General features: G+C 41.4%; 1 protein-coding gene across 1 annotated transcript in view; it reads left to right on the top strand.

The window, feature by feature from the left end:
* Crtc3 (CREB regulated transcription coactivator 3) overlaps nt 1–19,595 on the top strand; it is a 107,826-nt gene that overhangs the window by 84,693 nt on the left and 3,538 nt on the right. The window contains exons 9-14 of the mRNA XM_046437951.2: nt 277–326; nt 7,044–7,261; nt 11,421–11,719; nt 16,369–16,569; nt 16,659–16,739; nt 18,755–18,857. Of these exons, the coding sequence (XP_046293907.1) occupies nt 277–326; nt 7,044–7,261; nt 11,421–11,719; nt 16,369–16,569; nt 16,659–16,739; nt 18,755–18,857 (952 nt within the window). The remainder of the gene's footprint in view (nt 1–276; nt 327–7,043; nt 7,262–11,420; nt 11,720–16,368; nt 16,570–16,658; nt 16,740–18,754; nt 18,858–19,595) is intronic.

Below are 19,595 nucleotides of genomic sequence, written 5' to 3'. Positions count from 1 at the left end.
GGCTTTTTTGAAGGAAATAATATTCATCTAGAATATACACTAATAAAGCATCATCAAAGTAAGAGAATATATTACTGTTATATCTCCCTTGTGTCTGGAAGCTGAAGAATTTTAAAAGCCTCTTCAGAACCCAAATGGGTGCTCTGTGAGGCTGCTTTTGGTGAGCACTGCTCTCAGCTGTACTGACTGGAGTCCCAAGATCCCCACGAAGATACTTTTCAAAAATTTGAATTAGCGTTGCGGTAAGTGAGCCCAGTTTTCTTTGTCTCTTCCCAGATTCAGTCCTTGTCAGGGCGTCCTCGATCCTGTGATGTTGGAGGTGGCAAGTAAGTAATGTTCATTCTGCTGAAGGTTTTCCCAAGAGGAAAGTCTTACTGCTTTGTCACAGAACTCTGAAACTTATGGCTATGTGTAAATTGAAAGTCAACTGCATTTTCATAAAAACAGCCATCTTTTTTTTTTTTTTTTTTGGTACCGGGGATTGAACTCAGGGACATTTGACCACTGAGCCACATTCCCAGCCCTATTTTATATTTTACTCAGAGACAAGGTCTCACTGAGTTTCTTAGCACCTCACTTTTGCCAAGGCTGGCTTTGAATTTGAGATCCTTCTGCTGCTGGGATTACAAGCATGCACCACCGCGCCCAGCACAGCCATCTCTTTTGATACTCATATTGCATGTACATTAATTCAATTCTGTAACTGCAATAGCAATTAAATGGCCTTATATATATTTGAGAATAACACAACTGACCCTGGGCAGGCATACAACTAGCCTGGCAGCCATAGAAGCAGGCAAGGGCTGAAGGGAACCCACCAGCCTCCTGCCTATGGCCCAACATGGGCATAGCTGACACATTGTCCAGAGAAAAAGAAAGCATCAGTTATCCTGGAAATCGTTTATATAGAAGTTGATTAAGAGAGTTCTGTGAATGTATTTAATGCCACTAACCTGTGCCCTTAAAACTGGGTAAGACAGTAAATTTTATGGTACATAAATACCATAATTTTGAAGAAACAAATGGAGAATGAATAAATGGGAAGATTTGCCATATGAAAAAAAGACTTTCTATGAAACTATTAATTAATTAATTTCATACTATACAACTTTACTCTCTAAAAAGTATGAGGCAGTGCTGGACTTGATGGCCCACACCTGTAATCCCAGAGACTCAGGAGGCTGAGGAAGGAGAATCACAAGTTTGAGGCTACCCTCAGCAACTTGGTGAGGCCCTAAGCAACTTAGGGAGATCCTGTCTCAAAATATAAAAAGGGCTGGGGATGTGGCTCAGTGGTAAAGCACCCCTAAGATCAATCCCCAGTACCTCATCCCATCAAATTGAGGCAATTTATAAAAATATATGTAGTACAAAGAAATTTAAAAAAAAAAAAAAGAAGAGGTTTTTGAGGAAGTTTAGACTAAGGAAGAAAAAGGAGACTAATGAAATCCAGGTATTCGCAGACACTCAAAGAAGGACTGATGCCACCTCTTGCTACTGTGGCTGACTGGAAGAACCCTCTGCCATGGGTCTACAGAGAGGACCCCTTAGGACTTGCTTGGCAGTGTCTTGAGAGAACACTGAGAGATCAGTGCAGGGATTTTTGTCACAGCATTCTCAGTATAGTTCCACAGTCTGGAACTGAAGCCAATTCAGAAATAGCCAGTCTTGGGTGGGGTTGGGGCTCAGGAGTAGAGCACTTGCCTACCATGCACAGTTCTTTGTTTACTTGGTAAACAGCAGGAACAGCAGGTCTTTCCAGGGCCAAAACAGTGTGAAGTGAAAATGGGACCCTGGTATGATCTGGTTTGGTCCAAGAACCCATGTTAGGGGGTCTGTGGGTGAACTAAATCAACTTCAGGCCATCCTTAAATATTGTTCCCCAAAAAAGCTTTCCAGAAGTGCCTTCAGGTCACTCCCTACTGAATACCTGGGACCCAGACATTCTTTTTGGCTGGTTAAATATAAATTAAGTAATTAGCAGCCTGCTGAGCTATAAAGGGAGTTGACCTTCTCTTCAGAAAGTCATAAAGCTTGCCAAGCACCCAGAAGGACAAGGAGACCAGCCCACCCGGGGTGCAGGACCTGTCTTCAGAGAGGTCCAAGATTTTCCTCAAGAACAGTTTTGGCCAAACCCTCAGACAAATGGATGCTCCAGGCTCTGGAGGCTGATGTCATGGAACTGAGCTATGATATGTTAACCCTGAAGTGTTAAAGCCAGTGTTTCTTAGATAAAGAAAGTTGCTTTCTTGCTCTTCTGTTAGAGGTAGCATTCCATTCAGTGGCTCCTATTCATGCAATATTTATTGACTTCCTAATTCCAGGTGCCAGGTAGAACAATGAACAAAGCAGATCAAGTCCCTGTTTACAAGGAGCTAATGTTCTTGTGGAGTAAGATAGGCAAAAACAAATCAGCACATCAATAGTATGTGTGTCATATGTTAGGAAATGAAATGAAGAAAAAGAAAAATAAGGATATGGGCCATGATGAGTGATAAGGAAGGACTTTCTAGTAGGATGACATGTGCCCAGAATCTAGAATGAAGTGAGGAGAAGAAGGTTCCAGGCAGACCACAGGCAGGATTGGATGTGGAACACAATGAGGCTGGCTTAGCCTGAACTGTACTCAGAGAAGATGAAAGTCATTGGAGGATTTTGAGCCAGGGAGAATGTTACCTGCCTATTATCAGGTCCACTGATGACTCTCATAGATAGTAACGATATTTGGAAACTGACCATTTGTCTTTCTTCCTCTAATCTGCAGGGAAGTTGGGGTTTTTGTTTTGGTTTGGTTTTGGTACTAGAGATTGAACCCAGGGCCACTTAACCAGTGAGCTACAACCCTAGCCCTTTTTATTTTTTTATTTTGAGACAGGATCTCCCTAAGTTGCTTAGGGCATTGCTAAATTGCTGAGGCTGTCCTCTTACTTGCGATCCCTCTGCCTCAGACTTCCAAGTCACTGGGATTACAGGCATGTGCCACCATGCCCCACAAGAAGTTGTTTAGAATGTTACTGCTGACTCTAGGGTATACCATCCTCCTTTTTTACTCTCAGGACACAGGTCCTTCCTATTCAAGAAGGATGGCTTTCTCTATTTCCCCACCCTTATCCCCTTTGCCCTTTTGAGGTATCTCCACTACTTCTTCCTTCTGCTTCCCAAAATTCTTAGACTTTAGTCCACGGCCAGCACAGACAATATATGAAGGTTCGGCTATGTGGGAAATCCTAAGGGAGTTTAAATTAAAGACACAGACTCCATTTACCTTTAAACCAGCTCCAGGACGGCTTCTCAAACCCCCAGCCTCTAGCTACCCATTAAAGTAGCGAGGTTTACTGAAGAGGCCAGTGAGAGAGAACACGCCAGGGAGAGGACTTTTATTGGGGAACAAAAAATTCTAGGGAAAATTCCATCCAATGAAGATTAAGGGGATCATTGTTCCAAGGTCAGGTGAGACGTTTGGATCTTCAGGGGCTGTGGTTAAGCACGCCTCCACATGGACAAGCCCTCGGACCCAAGAAGGGTGGGGAAAGCTGTTAACACATAGAAAAGGAAAAGTGTCTGAGCCCCTCACACCCAGCCAGGGAGGTAACTCAATTACGTGCAAGGCTGGCCTCCCACATTAGACAAATTTATTTTTTTAGAGCATTAAGTTATGTTGGGTTCATTTTGACAAAAATCACACATGCATAGAATTTGATTTACTCCATATTAGTTCCTTGTCCCTCCCTCATTCTCTCTCCTTGTCCCTCCCTCATTCTCCTTCCGCTACTTATCTTCCTTTTGCTTATTTTTTTATTATTCCACACCTTTCAAAGGAATATTCACTGTATGTTTGTGGCGGGGGAGGGAGGGGTTTCTAGGGATTGAACCCAGGGCCTTGTGCATGTGGGGCAGGCACTCTACCAACTGAGCTATAGCCCAGTCCTGAGTATTTACTCTTTTTTTTCTTTAATATTCATTTTTTAGTTGTAGTTGGACACAATACCTTTATTTTTATTTATTTATTTTTCTGTGGTGCTGAGAATAGAACTCAGGCTAGGCTAGCACTGTACCGCTGAGCCACAACCCCAGTATTTACACACACACACACACACACACACTCACCGTATTTACAACCAGTATTTACACACCTCCTCCCCCCAGTATCTGCTCTTCAACCAATCATGGCCTGGCTTCCACCTCCACTGTTCTAATGGAACTGTCCTTGAGGATGTCATTTACCTCCTCTAAAACTTAACTGAGTGAGAGACATCCCACTGAATTTCTCAATGTCATTCTCTAGCTTGCCCTAGGTTCACTCATATCATACTATATGAAAAACCTCAAAAAAGTGCCTAAAATAGCAATCATATTACCCATACCCCACCTTTACACCTGGTCTACTTGTATGCCTCCAGGGTTCCTATCTTAGTGAGTGGTTCCACCAGTCCCCATGCCAAAAACCCAGGGACCATTCTTGACCTTCTATAGATGTCTTTAGAATCCATCCACGCTTCTGCATCCCCATGCTGTTGTAATGTCTCATGTCACAGCTTTTCTCTGCCTCCAGGCTGTGCTTGCCCCCAAGGTCTGTTAGCCACATTGCCCTAAAAAAGGCTAGATCCATCTCCCCTCTGCTTTCAGCCTTCCCCTGGCTTCTTGTCTTGCTTTCAGTTCCAGCCTCAGGTGCTCAAGGCCTGCTCCTCCAATATCACCTCTCATCACTATCTACCCCTTCTAAACTTGACCCTTTGTGGTGGCCTAGTCCTCACAGTTTCTAGGGCACACTGCTGGCTTCATGCCTCCCTGCTTTTGCCCATGCTGCGAACTCTTCTTGGAGTGATTTTTCTGCCTAGATCACCTGGATTAGCCTGCAAACTCAGTTCAGAGTCTTCCAGGAAGCCTCCTCCACCAGGTGCTACCAGCCTGTCATTTTACTGCTGAGTTGTATTACACTGCGACACGTTCTTTATGGCTATCTCCCTTTGTCTGAGTCTCTTACAGGCTCTAATGCCAGTGGTTGTATCTGGTTGGTGCTCTACTGTGTGTCACTGTGTTGAGTGAAGTATCCTCAGTCCCAGGTTCCTGGCTGATGGTGCTTTCTGGGTGTGGCCAGAGCTTCTTCAATTACATCATTCTTTTCCTAGATCAGACCTGGGCCACTGCAGGAGCATTCTCTCCCTGACTCTTTCTGCTCACTTATGCCATCTTCCACTCTATAACCATAGTAGAATTTCTCAGTGTCATGCTCTAGCTTGCCCTAGGTTCCCTCATTGCTGTACAGTTCCTGACCCAGACCATAACAGTACATAGTCTTCCTTCCTGTTTTCCTACCCACCTTTCTCTTCTACTCCATCTCCTGCTACCCTCCCTTCCCTGTACTCTGCCCTGACATCTGACACCTCAACCATGCCAAGCTCCTTGTAGTTCCTTGAACATACTATGTCATGTCCTTGGCAAAGCCTTCACCTCCATAACCCCTGACACTGACAACACATGCTTTTGTGCTCCCAGTGTCATTTGTAACTCCTGGTTGTACCGGCCCCCTTCAAACCTGGCACAGCATGCTTCCTACCGTGTTACAATTGCTTGTTTGACCATTCTGTTTCTCCTGCCAGTGTGTGAACACCAAGAATAGTGTCCTCTCAGAACAGGGCTGGAGGCCCTGCCTTTTAGAGGGTCCCACCCCCATGGAATGGAGTTCAAGGGGTCACAGAGATCCACAGAGCACTCACCCTAATCCGAATGGTTGGGGGATGCAGGGTGTGGCCAGAGCTTGGCTGTGGAGGCTACCCCCCCCACCCCAGCCACCTGTGTGCCCTGAGGCATAGAACAGGGCTGTGACAGGAAGAGAGGGGTGTGGTCTGAGGATGGGACTGCCTCTCCCTCTGTGTTCTAGTGCAGAGAACTAAGAAGTTGGAGAAGTCTATATTTGAATCTGGCTATTATGAAGGTATTATTTGTCAAGGTACAAAGAGAACAAAGTTCATTTAAGGGTTTGTTCATTTGATTTATGACTTATACAAATTGGAACAGATGGTGTGCTGGCCTCCATTTATAATCTTGCCCCAGGCCTGCAAACGTTAGGGGCAGGCCTGACTGTGAATACAGCACCTTGCTTGTTCATAATTGTACCTTTAGCACTGAGCCCAGTGCCTGACACACAGTCACCAGCCAACAGATGTCGATCGATGATGGATGGCAACAAGTTTTTCTCACTCCTTTTTTTTTTGTATTGGGGATTGACTCCAGGGGTGCTCTACCACTCAGCTACATCCCTAGCCATTTTATTTTAAGACAGGGTCTTGCTAAATTTTTGGTGCTGGCCTCAAACTTGTAGTCCTCCTGCCTCAGCCTCCTGAATTGCTGGGATTTACAGGTGTGCCTGGCTGATTTTTCTCATTTTAAAGTTTTGAAAACTATAATTGAAACAGTATATCTTGTTTTTCCACCTACCTGCCTCTTCCACTCCATCTCCTGCTACCCTCCCTTCCCTGTACTCTGCCCTGACATTTGACACCTCAGCCATGCTAAACTCCTTACAGTTGCAGTTCCATGAACACACTATGTCATGTCCTTGGCAAAGCCTTCATCTCCATAACCCATCCTGACACTGACAACACATGCTTTCATGCTCCCAGTGTCACTTGTTGCTCATAAATTTCTTTTTTTTTTTTTTTTTGGCGGGGGTAATGGGAAGAGGTAGGAAAGACAATTTATAAATGATTTATAAATCTAATAAAAATAACTATAAATATAAAGTAGTGCCTCACATTTTATATAGTAGCTTAAAATTTTCAAAATGCTTTTGCATCCATAATGTAGTCTGGTCTTTAAAATATTCCTGTACAGTAGGCATAGATGACATCATTACTCCTGTTTAATAGGTAAGGAAATTGTATTTCAGAGAGATTAATCCCGAATTCCCAGTTCTCAAAACAAGGGAGAGGCAAAGCCTACTCTAGGACTTTGATCTTTGATAGCCACTGTTCTTATTTGACAACAGCCAAATGCATTGCAGAAATTAATACTTATCTTTCTTTTCTTTTCTTTTTTTATAGTGCTTTTCCACATAATGGCCAAAACATAGGCCTCTCACCCTTTCTGGGGACCCTGAACACTGGAGGGTCATTGCCAGATTTAACCAACCTCCATTACTCGGTGCCCCTGCCTGCCTCCCTGGATACCAGTGACAACCTCTTTGGTAGTATGAGTGTGGGGAATAGTGTGGGAAACCTCCCAGCTGCTATGACTCACCTGGGGATAAGAAGCTCCTCTGGTAAGTATTCCCTGCTTAGGAAGGACCTTGGTTGTTCTCCTTGGTGCTTAATCCCTTGTGTCCCCAGCTATGTAGTATCTGTTCCATGCATCTTTGAATGTGAGTGGTGGTAGTGTGCCTCCCTGCTGACAATTTGCTTTGGAAGTTCTATTTCTGCTCTATTTGATAAGCTCTGGGGTAGCTCTGCTGAACCTCATTCTTCATTGTTGTCACAAACCCATGTATTAAGTGGTCTTGAGGAAGAAGATTTGGGAATCAAGAAATAAGCATCCACTCTACGTTGGCTGGAAAATGTTAGCATCTCTTATCAATGTATGGTGATGTTTTATCATTTAAGCTATCTCTATTGATTCTGCCAATTTCTATTGGATTTCAAAAGAGAGTATTTGAATTTTAGAAAATTTACAGTGGATTTGATAGAATTATTTATACTTAGTATGTGTATATTAAATAGAAATCTACAGTTCAAAATTATTCATTTGCATTTTCAGAAGTGCTTAAAGATATGGCATTAGCTGTATTAAAATGCTGCCCAAAGGGCTGGGGTTGTGGCTCAGTGGTAGAGCACTCGCCTAGCATGCACAAGGCACTGGATTTGATCCTCAGCACCACATAAATGTAAAATAAAGATATTGTGTCCACCTAAAACTAAAAAATAAATATTTTTTAAAAATGCTGCCCATAATGTGGCTTGGGTATTACTGCATGGGTTGTTGCCCACAGCTCAGTGTCAAAACCTGTCTACATTTTCTAGAACCTGCAGATACTTTTGTCAGTGTCTAGGGAAGATTTGAACCCCTCCTACTCTCAGCAGTACAGTGCAGCCCCTGGTCATAATGGTCCTCTTACGTTGTGTAGCATTCCATTTGAAAGGAACCCTTCACAATGGTGTTTGGATGGAGGAAATGTTTGCTGGTTTCAGCTCTGAATAAAATGAGACTTAATCAAGCAAATCAGAACTTGCCACTTAAATGAGAGTGGTCCTCTTCAGGGCAGTAACCTGGAAGCTTCTCTAGTGGTGGCAGCAATGCTCTGTACAACATAATTTCAGGTTTGCAGAATTGATTTCAGAGACCACCTTTACTTTTGTTTGGTGTTTTTTGTTATCATTTTATTATCTTTAATAATAAGTTAGTCTTGGGCTGGGGATATGGCTCAAGTGGTAACGCGCTCACCTGGCATGCTCAGGGCACTGGGTTCAATCCTCAGCACCACAAAAAATGAAATAAAGATGTTGTGTCCATTGAAAACTAAAAAATAAATATTAATATTAATAATAATAATAATGTTAGTCTTGAAAAAAAGTAATAAGTGAGTCTTGAGCCAAGTGTGGTGGCACATGCCTGTAATCCCAGCGACTCTGAAGACTGAGGCAGGAAGATGGCAAGTTTGAGGCCAGCCTCAGAAACTTAGCCAGACCTTGTCTCAAAATAAAAAATAAAAAGAGCTGAGGATATCATATATAACAAATTAGAATTTTTTTAAAAAAAGCAAGGGAAAAAAGGGCTAAGGATGTAGCTCAGTGGTAGAGCACTCCTGGGTTTAATTTCCAGTACTGGGAAAACAAGTCTTTCATATACTGATTCTGGGTTTTAATTTTTAGAAATCAAGTCAGTCATGTATGGGTGAATCTAATGTAAAGTTAAGTGGCCAAGCCACATGGCACTATTTAATATCCAGGGTATGGGGCTAGGGTTGTGGCTCAGCGGTAGAGCACTTGCCTAGCACATGGGAGGCCCTGGGTTTGATCCTCAGTACCACATAAAAATAAATAAATAAAGATATTGTGTCCAACTAAAAAATAAATTAAAAAAAAAAAAAGATCCAGAGTGTTTCAGGGAATGTGTTCTGAGGGGCCCATGCGGCTTTTTTTTTTTTTTAAGAGAGAGAGAACTTTTTAATATTTTATTTTTTAGTTTTCGGCAGACACCACATCTTTGTTTGTATGTGGTGCTGAGGATTGAACCCAGGGCCACACGCATGCCAGGCGAGCGTGCTACCGCTTGAGCCACATCCCCAGCCCGAATTTTTTTTTTTTTTTTTTTTTTTAGTTTTCAATGGACCTTTATTTTATTTATTGATACGTGGTGCTGAGAATCAAACCCAGTGCCTCACACATGCTAGGCAAGCACTCTGCCACTGAGCCACAGCCCCAGCCCCCACGCTGCTTTTTTAAGAAAAGAGCCCCGCCTCTCGGCTCTGAGGTTACTTAATTTGTTTCATAATAGAAGCTCTCAAAATCTTTAGGATTTGTGGATTAAGAAATTATTTTGGGGTGAATTCTCAGTGAACAAGGATATCCAGGGTCATGGAAATAAAGCAACAACATCACCCATAATTGCCCTGGGTTTTGAGGAAGCTGGCGTTTTTTAGAATAAGTTTGGATGCTTTGCTTCAAGCTGAAAATCTCATGTTTAATCATAGGCTGTTATCCTCAGAAAAAGTATCATGTCATCCCAGCGACTTAGGAGGCCGAGGCGGGAGAATCACAAGTTCAAGGCCAGCTTCAGCAACTTAACAAGACCCTGTTTCAAAATAAAATGACTAGGGATGTAGCTCAGTGGTAAGGCACCCCTGGGTTCAATCCCCACTACCAAAAAAAGAAAAAAAAAAAAGCATCATTTTTTTTTCCCAGAACACAACAGAACTAGTGTCAAATTTTATAGTTTCTATATACTCCTTAAAATGCATGGTATACCACAGTGAATACACCACAGTGAATCTCACCATCATGTACATCCACAAGACTGGGATCCTAATTAGAATAAGATATTCCATGTTTGCGTAAACATATCAAAATAGATTCTACTGTCATATATGACTAAAAAGAACAAATAGGGTTGGGGTTGTAGCTCAGTTGTAGAGCACTTGCCTCCCATGCGTGAGGCATTGGGTTTGATCCTCAGCACCACATAAAAATAAATAAATAAAACAAAGATATTGTGTCCATCTACAACTAGAAAAATTTTTATAAAAAAAGGACAAATAAAAATTTTAAAAATATTTTAAATGCATAGTACACATTTTTAAAAGATGTTTGAGCTTTTTTCTAAATGACTATTTTTTTTAAAATATAAATTCAAATCTTTAGCTCTAATTATTACCTGAGCTAACCCAATCTGTGACCTTTTCATGCATTGTTGAGTGGTGGAATAATGACCTGGATTTTATCATAGACAAATTCCTATCTTTAAAAAATAATTTTGCCAGCTAAAATGCCTGAGTTTGTCATTTCTTCATTTCCAATTTTTATCAAACACTTCATTTTTTACCAATACAAAACAACACACAGTTCTGGTCACCTCAACTGCTGGCACAAGAATGATGGGCTGAAGCTTAAAACATAGATATTGCCAGTTGAGATATATGCAGCAACAGCGGCATTTTTCATTCATGGAGTGAAACTGCTCCAGACTAGAGCCCTGCCAGGTGCTAAGGATCCAGCAGGGCATAAGATAGGGTCCTGGTTTTATGGAGCTCATGACTAGCAGCCTGTGCTATGGAAACACTTTTCCCAAACTGCCTTGTTCATGCTAAGATTCGCCCTCCCTGAAAAAAGAAACACGGGACCAGCAAAACTTTCCTTTCCCTGAATTGGAATAGACTATGACGAACAATTTCCCAGGAGCCTGAAAAGCAAAAGAGAGAGAGACCCTAGAAAGGGAGATATGGGAGAGTGTCCCTTCCTGACTCCTGAGAGCAATGGGAAGACTTCTTGAGAGCCACAGCTTTCAGTGAAAGGAAGTTCTCCAAAGGCAGCAGAAGATCCAGGGAGTGTGCCCAAGACAGAGGCATTTAAGGACTCTAAACAGCATTTGTTGTACAGCCCTAGTCTCCAGGCCCTAGATTGGAGCTGAGCACTCTGAACCTTCACCTCCGACCCCCTCTCCTTACCTAGTCTTGCTCTCCCAGCAGTTGTTTATAAGATCTCATTCCTCTTTGGAAAAATTCTCTTCTTGCTCATGCTAGATAAGCACCCTCTTAACTATGGGTGCATTTTTTCCTTGTCATTGGTACATCTGAAACATTTCTGGTAATATAATGTCATCACATTCAAAATCATCATCACATCTAAAGAGTGGGAAGAAAACTTTCATCTTTGGAAAACAAAAGATTTGGTCTGAAATTACAAGTAACTTGTGAATTTGTTGTCTTCCAGGTCTCCAGAGTTCTCGGAGTAACCCTTCCATCCAAGCCACGCTCAATAAGATCGCGCTTTCCTCTTCCCTAAATAGCCACCCACAGACATCAGTTGCCAACGCGTCTGCTCTTCACCCTTCACTCCGATTATTTTCCCTTAGCAACCCATCTCTCCCCACCACAAATCTAAGTGGCCCTTCTCGGCGCAGGCAGCCTCCCGTCAGCCCTCTCACACTTTCTCCTGGCCCTGAAGCACATCAAGGTTTCAGCAGACAGCTCTCTTCAACCAGCCCACTGAACCCATATCCTGCCTCCCAGGTAAAAAAAAAAAAAAAAAAAAAGACACAGACAAACTATAGCACAACAGGCTGAAGTATCTAGGAGCTGTTTGCTTTCTCTAGGCAATTTTGGATTAGGTCCAAGCATCCATGAGATCTCAAATGCACAGTTCATTCTTATATGTGAAAGGAGAGAGAACACAAGTGTGAATAATTCAGAAGGCATTAATGACTGTATAATAGCAGATTTACTGTGTTGATTACTCCTAAGCAAATATTGAACAATTTTCAGTTACTAACTCATGAATTTTGTGTTAGGGAAAGAGTAAGGTATAGAGATATGTCTGAGACAGCTAAGGGAAACCAGGTTAGGATTTCAAATTTGGTATGGAAAATCAATTATTGACTGTATAAATACATTAAGCCACAGGGGAGAGCCAATGAAAACACTTAAAACCTTCCTGAAGCTTCAATATGGGATTAGACCTCTTCCCTAATTACAACTACAGATTTTGAGAAACAATACTTTTATTGTTCGTGAAATACTAGATGTAGTGAGGACTACAACTCTGTAAAAGGACTAAAAGAAGACTGTTTAGAAAGAGGCACAGGGCTGGGGATGTGGCTCAAGTGGTAGCGCGCTCGCCTGGCATGCGTGCGGCCCGGGTTCGATCCTCAGCACCACATACAAAAAAAAAGACAAAGATGTTGTATCTGCCGATAACTAAAAAATAAATTTTAAAATTCTCTCTCTCTCTCTCTCCTCTCTCACTCTCTCTTTAAAAAAAAAAAAGATTCTCTACTTCATTTTTAAAAAAAAAAAAAAAGAAAAGAAAGAGGCACATTTTGAAGTCACAGCCTGTTATAGAAATACAGGAGTTGAAATGTCACATTTTGACTTGTTGACTTTGTTTTCTTTCTAAACTCTTAGGGTGGTTCTCCTTACGGTAACCATCAATGAATATATTTTTAACTTACTGGTCACACCTTAGATACATTATAACATCATTAACTACTTACCACTTCACTGTAAATGAATAATGGTTTAGCAAGGAGGAGTTGATAGAATACACGGGAAGAAGTTAGAAGATCATATTAGTCACTCTTTACCAGTTACTGGCTATGGGACCTTGACTATATGAGTAATCCCATTTTAAGGAAGGAAAGAGGCTGTTTTGTAACTGTTTTTTGAAGATTCTGTGCTTGTTATTGGATTGCCTTTAGTCTTATTTTGCAAGATTATTTTCTAGGACATGAAGGTAATCTTCTTACTGTTTTCATTTGATTAATATTTAGATTTTTTAAAGTGATATTATTCATGCCCATGATTTAAAAGGCAAATAGTTGTTTTTTTTTTTAAATGTTTATTTTTTAGTTTTTTAGGTGAACACAATATCTTTACTTTATTTTTATGTGGTGCTGAGGATCGAACCCAGTGCCTCACACATGCCAGGTGAGCACGCTACCACTTGAGCCACATCCCAAGCCCCCAAGGCAAATAGTTTTGAAGAACTTGTTATGAAATAACAGCTGTCTTTTCTCCTTTCCCATTAACCATATTTTTCACTGCTTAGAGATGGCTGCTTAAAATTACTACTTTCAACCATATTAGCTAATCTCTTTGGTATGACCATGTTATTTCATCCTTATTTTGTTCTAAATTTTTGGTGTTAGGTATTATCTAATGACATCTTACTCTTAAAGATTAGGACTTAGTTCTCTTTCAACTGTCCTACAACCTCATCTTCCCCAACACACACACACTACTTACCCTTCTCATTTATTATAACTATGGTTAAAATAATGCTCAGTGTTTGGTGTTTCTAATGTAGTCAGAACCAAACCATATAGTATACTATGAAATAAAATGAACATTTCCTTTTCCTTTGGGAGTTAATAAATATCTGACTTACTATTGTTGTTAGTCTGGTTTTCTGTGTATGCATTACTAATTCAGCTCCAAATTCTTGCAGTTAAGTGACTCTCCTCTCAAAAAATTTAAAAGTAAATCCTCTATTAGCTTTATAAGAAAGAGTGCATGTGACTTTGCCTAACTTAAAATGTCTTTATTTTGCTGGGGCACAGTGACGCACGCCTGTAATCCCAGCAGCTCAGGAGGCTGAGGCAAGAGGATCACAAGTTGAAAGCCAGCCTCAGAAACTCAGTGAGACCCTGTCTGTAAAATACAAAATAGGGCTGGGGATATGGCTCAGTAGTCAAGTGCCCCAAATACAATCCCTGGTACAAAGAAAAAAATATCTTTATTCTGCTTGACATTTAATTAATTCGGTTGGATATAGAATTCTAAATTTGAAATAGTTTTCCCCTGGAATTTTGAAGTTGTTGATTCATTGCTGTTTAGTTTTTATTTAGAGTTGCTACTGAGAGTTGCTAATTCCACTCTGAGTCTTAATACTTCAAATTTCCTTTTTTTCCTCCCCTGCCAGGTCTTTTGTCCTCAGTGCTCTAAAACTTCAAAATATTGTAGCATGCATGAGACTAGGTGTTTGTCTGGTTACTTTAGTCTGGAACATTTATTTCTGGAAAATTTTCTTTAGTTATTTCTTCAATTATTTCTTCCCTTTAGTTTTCTGTTCTGTCTAGAACTCCTATTATATGACTATCATGCTTCATTTTCCTCTTTTACTCCTTATATTTTCTTCTCTCTCCTCCCTCCTTTTTCTTTTCTTTCCTTTTTTTCCCCCTTACATTCTTACATTTTTGTTTTGGTCTGCTTTCTGGAAGAATTTCTTAATACTCGTTTTTCGTTTCTGCTTTCATTTTTAAATTCACAAGAATTCTTTTTTGTTCTCTGAATGTTCCTTTTTTATATATAGCATCATAACCTGTTCTATGAATGCAACATCATCTTTCATGTCTTTGAGGTTTTTAGTGGTAGTTTTGTTTCAGTTTCTTTTATTTTTATTTTTTATGATGGGATTGTTTTCCAAATTGCATATAAGTAGAGAACTTAATATAATGAATCCTCCTATACTCGTCATCCAGCCTCAATCAACATTATTATCTTGTTTTATCAACATCTCTATTTTTTAAAAAAAGTAGATATAGAGCCAGGCACAGAAGTCTACAATCCCAGAGACTCAGGAGGTTGAGGCAGGAGGACAACAAATTTGAGGCCAGCCTTGGCAATTTTGTAAGACAGTGTTTCAACATAAAAAGTAAAAAGGGCTGGGAATGTGGGGCTGAGGTTGTAACTCAGCGGTATTGCACTTGCCTAGCATGTGGAAAGCACTGGGTTCGATCCTCAGCACCACATACAAATAAATAAAGATATTGTGTGTCCATCTCCAACTAAAACCAAAATATTAAAAAAAAAGAAGGACTGGGGATGTTGCTCTGTGGTAGAGTGCCCCTGGTGGGTTCAATCCCCAGAACTACCCCCAAAAATGTATATAGGCATACATCATAAATATTTCAATATATATGTCTTTAACAGATAAGGATTTTTTAATAACTTAAATATGATAGTGATGATTTTGTTTCTTCATGACCACTTCTCCTGAATAGGTCTCTCTAGGTTTCTCTCCCTCTGTATCTACCTTGGTCTCTGTCATTCCAGTTGCTTCTCTCATGGCCTTATAGTTCTTGGGCTCTGCTCATGGTTAAGGACATAGCACAGAAAAGCTGACTGGCAGCTATGTGTAGATGGGTAAGCTTGATTGTGGCTTATCATAAAGTTTTGGGTTTTCTCTTGGCTGGTGACATGTGGGCATGTCTAGATTCTAGCATCCTGAGGACCAATCTGGGAAAGAAAGGCATAGGTCTCAATATCTGATGGTGAGATGTTTCTCAAGCCCTGTGTTTTTAGTAGAAAGCCTCACCTTCTAGGGTCCCCTACCCTCACTCTCTCCAGAGGCCAGCCCTCCAATCTCCTAGCAAGTGGAAGGAAGGCCATGGTGGGGGGCCGTGAGGTGAGAGTTCTGCCCCTTATAGAAATTTTGACCAGACCCACCTGGTAGAGCCTCACCTCCTGCTTCCTGCTGTCCCCAGCTCCAGAGCTGTTCAAGAATTTGGTGATTAAATTAAATCACTCTCACTTTTTCCCCACTGCCAACTCAGCATTTGACTTTGTCACTCAGCTGTTTTCCAGATTTTCTTGCCATTTTCTTCTCTCCTGATATCCCTGTCCTATGTTATTTATCATTTTAGTGTTGTTTATTATTGTTTTGTTGATGTTTAATGTTTATTGTTTAGTTTTGACTTAGTAGGGGTTTGGAAGACAGCTTAGCTAAGTGCCTTTTTCAACTTTCTATCTTCAACTAGAAGGTAGCATTAAATACAAAACATAATTTTCATAGAGAAAGCAAAGAGAAAATTGGTTAAATTTGCTGTATTCTTTCTTGTTTATCTTTTAAGACAATAGAAATGTCATTGAATGGGTAATGCTTTGTGGAAAAGCGAGATTTGAGTTACACTTGGAAGACTGGGAATTTACTCCATGGTACAGTGCTTGCTTGTGTGAGGCCCACACATATACCCTAGCACCTTAAAAAAAAAGTTGATGTTATACTTGAGGGATCAGGAACAGGCTTTTCACAGCAGGGCATAGAATGCTATGTGAGGACAACCTCAGACTTTTCTCTCATCTTGACATTTCCTAATCCCAAAGGACTTACTGCTAGAACTCAGAAGCTAATTCAAGCCATTGTTGGTCTGTGTGTTTTCTAGATGGTGTCCTCAGAGCGAAGCCCACTTTCCTTCTTGCCCACAGAAGCTCAAGCTCAAGTATCCCCACCACCCCCTTACCCCACACCCCAGGAGCTCACCCAGCCTCTCCTACAGCAGCCCCACACTCAAGAGCCCCCTGCCCAGCAGCCCCAGGCAGCCTCATCCCTGCCACAATCAGACTTCCAGCTTCTCACGTCCCAGGTAAGTCCTCGCCAGAAATATTGGTGAGGAGGGAATGAGTATTTTGCTCTGAGTTCCAAGCTAAATGGTCACCTCCTTATTCCCTAAAGGGCTCGTCTTTGACCAACTTCTTCCCAGATGTGGGCTTTGACCAGCAGTCTGTGAGGCCAGGCTCAGCCTTTCCTCAACAGGTAGGTGATCACCCCCTGCATCTCCCTTCCTTGGTACATAAATGGCATGATTTAGGCTATCTGATGTGTAGACCCCACAACCAAATAAATGTGGTACTTGCTTTCCCTGGTTTCAGATGTGTTCTGTGGCTACAAGACCCTGGAACATTCCCTCACCGTAGAATGCTGATGCTGACTACTTGTTCAGTGTCAGGACTCAGCAGAGGAACAAGTGCCAGAGACTTGGGGATGGGGATGTATCTCAGTGGTAGGGTCCTTTTCTAGCATTTGCGGGGCCCTGGATTCTATCTCTAGCTCCACAGGAAAAGAAAAAAAAAAAAACAAGTTCAAGTTCCAGAGACTTTTGATTACACTGTAGTCACAGCAGGGTTATTGAATCAGTAATACTGGAAAAGACCATAGCTACTGATTGATCTCATGTTGAGGAAATTGAGGCACAAGGAGAGGCAGCACCTGGCTCCAATAACAGACTTAGAAAGTGGCACAGCAATGTGCCTACAGGCCTGGTTGGAACACCCAGCACTATAAGTGACCACATTAGGCAAGCCCAGTCCAGGGATGGAGTGGGGGATAGTTCCTCTGTAAGATGTTTTTATTCAGCCACTTTTTAAAAAAAATTTTTTTAAAGTTTTTTTTGTAGTTGTAAGTGGATACAATATCTTAATTTTATTTATTTTTATGTGGTACTGAGGATTGAACCCAGGGCCTCACACGTGCACTCTACCACTGAGCCACAACCCTGGTGCCTCAGCCACTTTTTTGTCTCTCCCTCTCAGTGAACATTTTTTTTTTTAGGTGTAGATGGATACAACACAATGCCTTTATTTTTATGTGGTGCTGAGGATCATCGAACCCAGGTCCCGCCCATGCTAGGCCAGCGCTATACCGCTGAGCCACAATCCCAGCCCCTCTCAGTGATCATTTTTAGTATTTGGAGATTTTTTAATGTTCGGGAAGTATAGATCAGGCTAGGCTCCAGGAGGGATTAAGGAGTAAAGGAAGAGTTAAGCAGTTTCCAGAACTTAATAAAACAAAGATAGCTATTTCCCAGGTAGGCCATGGTGAAGTCTGGAAAGAACCAGTAGTCCCTGCCTTTCTGTTTTGGGGGTTTGTTGGTTTATTTTGATGGTTCTAGGGATTTACTCCAGGGCCAAGAAAGTGCTCTACCATTGCACTACACCCCAACTCTGTCTCCCTGTTTTCTAAACAGTCCATTTCAGTGGAAAATCAACATTTTCCTGAAACGATGGAAACTCCTTTTGAGACATTTTAAGAAATGATTTGGAAAAATTAATTTTAGGAAAGGTACCTAAAGTAGATCCTAATTTTAACCAATCCTCACAGAGGTTTTATCATAGAGAGGCAATGGCCTGAGGTCCCTCCTTCTCTATGTAAAAGGGAAAGGCTTCCATTTTCTCATTTTTCCAGAACCCAGTGAGATAAGGAGAACATTACTTCCTTGATTACAGATGAAGCCTTTGAAGGGTTTCCACCAATGGCAGTTTGCAAAGGCCTTTGTTAGGATGAAGAGAAGGGGTGTCTGAGACCCAGAGGTGCTGCAGAAACCATGACTATTGGTATCTCTTGGGATTATATAGTGGGCTGGGCAGTTGTGATTAGGAATAAGTCAACCACAGTGTGGGCCTCAGGAATCCATCCACCACTGCAGGGTCTGCCTACCTGACAAGAATAGTCTGCCTTTGGGCTTGGGTTATGGTTCAGTGGTAGAGCATTTGACTAGCACACGTGAGGCACTGGGTTTAAATAAATAAATAAATAGCGTCATTGTTAAATAAATAAATAAATAAATAAATAAATAAATAAATAAATAGAGTTATTGTTTAAAAAAAATATGCCTACATTAATTAGCATGTCAGCAGAGCGCTCTGGGATCCTAGAAAGAAGGACTATGAGTCAGTTTGCATGTCTGGTGCTGTTCTGGGAGCACATAACACTGTTCCCTCTCTCTGAGAAGCAGAGACTCTTCCTCACAATGTGACCTTTGTTGCTTCCAGGTGCCCCTGGTGCAACAAAGTCATCGAGAACAACCGGAGTCATTTCATTTGAGACCTAACCTATATTCCAACTGCGGGAACTTCCCCAACACAATCCTGACAGGTGAGTGTGAGCCACCCCTCAGCTTCTACACTGATTGCTGGGTTTTTACAGATAGTTTAAGCCATTTAACATTAGATAAAGCAAAAAACAAAAATCCCCTGCTCAGCTTTACTTTTTGGAGATGCAGGTGTTCAGCCCCAGACCTTGTGAGATAGTAGGGAAAGGGCCTACTGGTCAAAACTTTTCAGAAATATGTAGTCTCAGCTGATTGACAACCCTTGTAAAGGAGAAAATCTGCAAAAATTGCCAGTTGTGGAACTGTTGAGAATGTCAATTCCAAGCCGGATGCATTGGTGCACATCTGTAATCCCAGCAACTTGGGAGGCTGAGGCAGAAGGATCACAAATTCAAAGCCAGCCTCAGTAACTTAGTGAGGCCCTAAGCAACTCAGCGAGACCCTATCTCTAAATAAAATACAAAAAAGGGGGCTGGGGAGTGCCCCTGAGTTCAATCCCTAGTACCAAAAAAAAAAAAAAAAAAAGAAGAAGAAGAAGAATGTCAATTCCAAGTTGAGTATAGTGACATATACCTGTAATTCCAAGGCAGGGGATTGCAAGTTTGAGGCCAATTTAGACCTTGTTTCCAATAAAATATAAAGGACTAGGGATTAGTTCAGTAGTAGTGCAACTTGGATTCAATTCCTAGTACCAAAACAAAGAATGTTGATTCTAGGGCAAGAGGTGTGGTCCTATAAATGATGGGTACATGGGTGTTTAATGTCCTGGCTGGGAAGTTGGT

This window comes from Marmota monax, unplaced genomic scaffold, assembly GCF_021218885.2.
Source record: "Marmota monax isolate L192 unplaced genomic scaffold, Marmota_monax_Labrador192_F-V1.1 WCK01_AAM20220418_F8-fsc00005, whole genome shotgun sequence".
Classification (NCBI taxonomy): Eukaryota; Metazoa; Chordata; class Mammalia; order Rodentia; family Sciuridae; genus Marmota; species Marmota monax.
Note: the sequence above shows the minus strand (reverse complement) of the source record. Positions and strands in the feature narration are given on the sequence as shown.